The 6,073-nt window shown below is 38.1% G+C and overlaps 1 protein-coding gene across 1 annotated transcript in view; it reads left to right on the top strand.

Moving 5' to 3' along the window:
* Positions 1–317: 317 nt before the first annotated feature.
* The window catches only part of LOC101846669 (beta-alanine-activating enzyme), a 19,298-nt gene continuing 13,542 nt past the window's right edge, over positions 318–6,073 (top strand). Inside the window, exons 1-6 of the mRNA XM_005103764.3 lie at positions 318–684; positions 1,593–1,684; positions 3,249–3,366; positions 4,201–4,427; positions 4,957–5,149; positions 5,629–5,861. Coding sequence (XP_005103821.1) covers positions 430–684; positions 1,593–1,684; positions 3,249–3,366; positions 4,201–4,427; positions 4,957–5,149; positions 5,629–5,861 — 1,118 coding nt within the window. The 5' untranslated portion in view covers positions 318–429. The remainder of the gene's footprint in view (positions 685–1,592; positions 1,685–3,248; positions 3,367–4,200; positions 4,428–4,956; positions 5,150–5,628; positions 5,862–6,073) is intronic.

Genomic DNA, 6,073 nt, shown 5'->3' with positions numbered 1-6,073 from the left:
GAAACTGTGGTCGACGGCAAGACAGACATGCATTCATTTAAATTCGGAGTTTAGTTTTTGTAACATCAACAATAATAATACTTGTTTGCCAATTTGCTCAAGCCCTTAGAGTGACGCCAATATCCATACAAATTAAAGTTCTCACTCTGCTCTTTGATTTGAGTAATTTTCCCATTTATTATGGTAAATAAGTCCTTTTATATTGATAAGAACTAAATATAATTTAGTTTTGTTGTATATTTTTAAATATCAGGTTTTGTGTTCCATTTGCTTGTGCCACGAGCAGAAACAACTGGCCAATCTGCTACTTTCGCTTTCACACTCCTTGTTTGTTTGGTTTGTGACTAGGAACTTGGGAAGTGGAAATATTTGATAGATAGCTCAAACAACTATAATGACTGAGCCTGCATTCTCGAATTGTTCGAGCTAATGGAGGAAACGCTCCATAGCCTTGTTTCGCTATGCGTTTCCAAATATGGCAAAGAAGTGTGTGTTGTGTACGACGACGGAGAAGGAGACAACGCTGTTGGTTTGAAAGTAAACGCTGAAAATGGTGACAAAACAATAACATGTCAAGTCCTCCAAGGAGCTGGAGTTCTTGGAGGCAGTGGGCAAGTTAACACTTCTAACAAGACACACAAGACAAGTCTCACATATTCTGAGTTTTGGTCAATTGTTGAACAGGTAAAAAATTAGACATTCATATTTTGGCATCCACTTGCTGACATTTTATTAAGATTTGGCGAATAGGCTTGGCTTAGCCTACATTGCAATGGTCAATGGTAAAATTTGACAATATCCACACTTCTGGGATTAAGTCTTCGGGAGAAGTGGTAACGGCCTAACTCCATAGACATTTTACACTAAATCGAAAACAAAAACGAAAGTCGAGTGTAAAAAAGCTGACTGGGTTGCTGAGGATCCGAACCCATTTTAGACTATTTTTCGGCACGATGATAACATTTTTTGTGTGTTGAGAACAATTTTGGCTCTAAAAACTGTCGCAAACTATTATTTTTGCACCTCCCTTTTTTTTAATGCGACTTCCGTTTTTGTTTCTGATTCTGTAGCCTACATGATTGTAAAAATTTCTGTTAGGCCAGGACTACTTCTCCCGGATAAGGGCTTTCCTGATCCTACTTCTACTCCTATTAATATGAATTTTGCAAATGTGAATAAAATATGCAGAATTGAAAGATTGTCTTTTTAAAGTAAAGAATTCAACATGTTCCTAGAAGCTCATTGTATTGTTTTTGTTGGGGTTTTTTAAAATCTAGTGATCGCTGTGCTTCTCAAAATACTCATTCTTGCTTACCTGGGGTCAGAATGGTGACAAAAATCTGGGAATGGAGCATGAAATCGCCCACGTCAGTCGGCAAGGCACCGGATTATGATGAAGATGCCATTAATTCAGAATGAAGTCTGAACATGCATATACTTCTACATCCAATTTAAAAATCTTCACCTGTTTGTTGTCCTAAAGCAACCTTTAACTTTTTTACCCATAGTTCCGAACCTTCCAAAATATTCACAATCAAACATGGATAAAAAAGAACTGTCATATATATAATTCAACTTTGTTTTTTCCCTAGTTCGCAGATACTCTGTCACATTTGCCCCAGAGGAATCAAGTGATCGCTGTCCTTCTCAAAAATGACATCAACTTGCCTGCCGTCCTTACTGGGTAACAAAAACATTATACTGTCTTTGTGTCTTTGTCTTTGTGTCTTTGTCTTTGTGACTGCTCTATGTTTTTTGTATGTCTTGATAAACTTTATTTGGTGATAATCTATTATCTATTTGTGGTGGCCGAATTTTGCTATTCAAAAGGCTTTTTAATGGCTGCATCGATCGACATGCGGTTCTCGCCAAAAGATTCTTTAAAATATTCTCCAGATCATGACGCCCTTGGTTTTTTCAGTTTTTGAGACAGTTTTGCTGCAAAAAGCTAAATTTCTTTATTTCGTCGATCGCTTTTGTAGGCCGACGCTTTTGTCTCTGTAATTTTAGAAAATCCAGAGTGATATTTCGCGAGGCGCATTTTGTTTTGAGAGTATAGATCTAGACCTTCTAATTTTTTGCCTCTCTGAAGATTTATTGCTCCATTCCAGTAGAGTGTAAATATAGTAGGCCAATGACTTTTAGTTGATATTAAAGCACCGATCATTCCTTTCATCGAAAGGAGGCACAGCTAGTAAAGTCAATATGTAGTTGTTTTTGTCTTTCTTTTCATTGACAATGACAGGATTATAATGTCTTTGCTAACATGGATTGGAAACTTAATTGGAGCTATTTCTTTGCACATTCATCCACATAAAGGTCAAGTTAAGCTCAAATTATAATTTATTTGTTTTTATTATTTTTTCTCATACTTAAATGAAAGCATACACTTTAAAACAGCTGTGATGGAAATTTTAGACAGTCCATAGTCAGGCTTTTAACGGTTTTTTTCTAAGGATTGTCAACCTTTTTTCCCACTCCCACTGTGTTGTCTAGCTATCTAGTATTCACAAAATTGCCACTGGTCGGAACTTCAACTTTGAAAATCATTGTACTTAATTGTCAAAATGTGTTCCTCATAATTGACTTGAAGGATTGTTTATTTAGAGTTCTGAAAGGGATAATAGTCAGTGCATATGAACATTAGTCAGATAGAATGGTTCAGGTGTACCACCACTTTCAATCATTAGACAACTAACTTTTTGTTTAGTTTTTTTGTAAGAGTTACAATTAGCTCATCTAAGTGTTGGAGATTAGAGGGGTTACAAGAAACAAACACAAAAAAGAAGAAGGGTAGAGATAAGATATTTGATCGGAAAGAAGGAGCAAACCACATCGGAGCACCCACCACCCATCTAAGTGAAATAGCATCTGTCTCTGATAGGACTGAGTCTAGTGGATGAAGAACTGTCAGAATTCTAACTCAATAAACAACCCAAACATTAGAATGTCCCATAAGAGATTAAAACAAAAGTCTTCCGTGTACATCATAGTCCAGCATGATTTCAAATTAGCTTTTAGTGCGCTCCTGTCCCCGTGGTTTTATGCACCCCGCGTAATTTAGCAAAATTTGATCATTTTTTGCATAATTTCTGTAAATTTTTCTTTATCATTTTTTGTTAAAATTAATAGAATCGCATAATTTCACATTTTTCGGCTCATTTTGCATAATTTAAGATTTTTTCTTGCATAAAACGACGGGGACAGGTGCGCTCCTAGTAGTCAGAATCTTTTGTGGTTTCTTTCAGGATTCTGCTGAGTGGGAATTCGTTTTATCCCCTGAGTCTGGACGGTTCAAGGTACACTGCATCTGCTCTGAGCAAAGTAGGGGTTACGTGTATCATAAGCCACAAAGAATTTGTTGGGGTAAGTACTTACTGTGTCATTGCTGTTCCTGAAAAAGTTAGTGCAGTTCAGCAGGCATATAATGAAAATGCACATGTTGAACAGATTTTCAGGTCCTGAATGTTTTCCTATATTATACAGGATGTGTTTCCTTTGCTTTTAAAACATGTTTGTAGGGACATTCGAACATAACCAAAAGATTTTCACACCCGGCAGGTTTCGCTATGTGTGTTTTCTACTGTATCTCCGATGCTTTTCACTTACTCTTAGAGCACAGTTAAACAATTACTTCTTATTGCAAAAATAATAGTGCCTTGATTGTCACACACCTCATTAATCAAATTGCTTGCTGTTAAAATATACTCAACTTTTAAAAAACATCTTTATGAGGTTTAGTTCTATAAAGAGCAAAGTTTTGTCGTACATTTATTCATTATTCTGATACTTATTGTCAACAATTCCAAATCACAGAAACCCATTTATAAAGCAGGTGGTTAGGGATGTCACTTGTAGGTCCTACTTCTTTCCTTCCTCCCTGTTATTTCTGTCTGTCTGTCTTCCTTTTTTCCCCCTTGTACTAAATGACCTAAAAGATTTGAACTAGAATTTTTCACGTTGTGGTGAAATTCTTACTGAATCAAGATTTATCCCAGCTTCTGAAAGTTTTAATTTGTGTCTTGTGAGGCACCCAAACAAATCAGATAAAAGCTATGTTGTAACATTAAGAGGGACTATTATTGCGTTGATAAATTTTTTCAGTCAGCTAGACCTACTCTAAAACTTTTAGTTCGCTTTCAACTCAAAATATGAATGTGTGTTGCTGCACCCGTACCTAAATGTCTCAACTTATCCCAGGATTTGACAGAACTTTTGGATCAGTCAGAATGGACATGGGTTTCGTCTCAACTCAGCGCTTTCACCCTTGGAGATCTGCTTTTAATCCAACTGGACAATGTTGGTGCTAAAGCTGACCGAGTCTGGCCACACCTGGCATACTGCATCAGTACCTCTGGGACCACCAGCTCACCGAAAGTGGTGCGGGTGCCTCACAGTTGCATTGTGCCTAACATTGTTCATCTCGGGTCAGTTATAGTATTTTTCAAGAATTGACTACCAGCTTGTATAGCTTAAGGTGTGTGCTATGGCAACACGCACGCGCACAGATACATGCACACTCTTCTCTCTCTCTCTCTCTCTCTCTCTTTCTCTCTCTCTCTCTCTCTCTCTCTCTCTCTTTCTCTGTGGTAAAACTGATAGAAACATTTAATCAAACCACAACTGTGCTTAGTTTCTGCTCTTTTTGTACAAATGTTTTGATACACACATTGTATAGCTAGTCTACTGCATATATTTGGAAAATTTCTGCATTCATTAATAGAGGAAATCTTGATGCATTTTGATTGATTTATCCCATCTCTCATTGTCATAACTGTTTTTCAATTTGAGTTTCAAGTTCAAAATCTAATTTTCTGCTCGCTCGCTCTCTCTCTCTCTCTCTCTCTCTCTCTCTCTCTCTCTCTCTCTCTCTCTCTCTCTCTCTCTCTCTCACTCTCTCTCTCTCCCTCCCACATGCTCTCTCTTATAAATAAATGTGAATACAATAAACCCCAGTGAAATCCTTGACCTCGGACCCAAGGACAGAGTCCTGCTGACAGCACCACTCACCTTTGACCCCAGCCTGGTGGACATCTTCTGCACTTTGATCCGTGGGGCTTGCCTGGTCATCGTGCCTCGAGAGGTCAAACAGAGGCCTGACCGTCTGCTTGATGTTTTACACACTAGACAGAGAGTCACATGCATGCAGGTTTGGGAACTTTTCTCCACTATTGAAGGGACTGGAGCTAAAAGTTCAGGTCCAGTGACGGCTATTTTGGTTATGACATTTTTTTTTTAAAGTGGAGATCCAAAACTGTTGATCAAGTAGGAAGGGGGGCGGGGGTGCTACTGAAGATCTCTTTACAATGTGAGGAAGATTATTGTTTGAAATTCCCCACGAAATATCATGGAATTTGGAAATTTGCTCCTTTTATGTCACTCATTACTGTGAAAATTCTGTTCTTTGCTTTCCCCAAATCTGTAAGCTAATATAGTGACAATCAGTCAAAGACATCTTTAAAAAGAATAACAAAAGTTATTGCTGACGAAAGTCAAGAAGTTTTCCCTTGAAAATGTTGTAAAGTTCTTACCCTTTATTGAAACACTTTCATGATCCAGTGACATTATGATAGCTTACTAATTCACAGTCTTTTGTTTGTCCCTCACTTTTTTTCTTTTCTATTTTAGGCAACTCCTTCGCTCATGCGAAGATTTTCATCTGAAAAATTGCGGTCTACCATCCTAGGCCCACAGACCTGGCTACGTGTGCTTGCTCTGGGCGGAGAACAGTTTCCTTCCGGAGCGGAGCTGAAAAGATGGCTGCACCCAGACAACCAAAGGACAAAGTTTTTGAATCTTTACGGGATCACTGAAGTCTCCTGCTGGGCTTCTTGTCACTCGCTGGAAGTGGAGAAATATTTGTAAGTTGCAGTGGGTCTTCTTTGTTATTTTTCTGCTTTGTAGTTTAGAAACATTGATGTGCATGTAACCAAAGATAGTACATAACAAGATGGGCCACTCAGCCAAAAAAGTGTACGCAGGAAGTTCGCTCTTTGCTTCAGATGGCGCTGCAGTCTGTTTTGAAGCTCTCTTTCGTTTTTCCAGAAGAAGAATAGGAATAGCACCTCCTTGC

Source organism: Aplysia californica, unplaced genomic scaffold (genome assembly GCF_000002075.1).
Source record: "Aplysia californica isolate F4 #8 unplaced genomic scaffold, AplCal3.0 scaffold00389, whole genome shotgun sequence".
Lineage (NCBI taxonomy): Eukaryota > Metazoa > Mollusca > Gastropoda > Aplysiida > Aplysiidae > Aplysia > Aplysia californica.
This window is presented reverse-complemented; position numbering and strand designations above follow the sequence as displayed.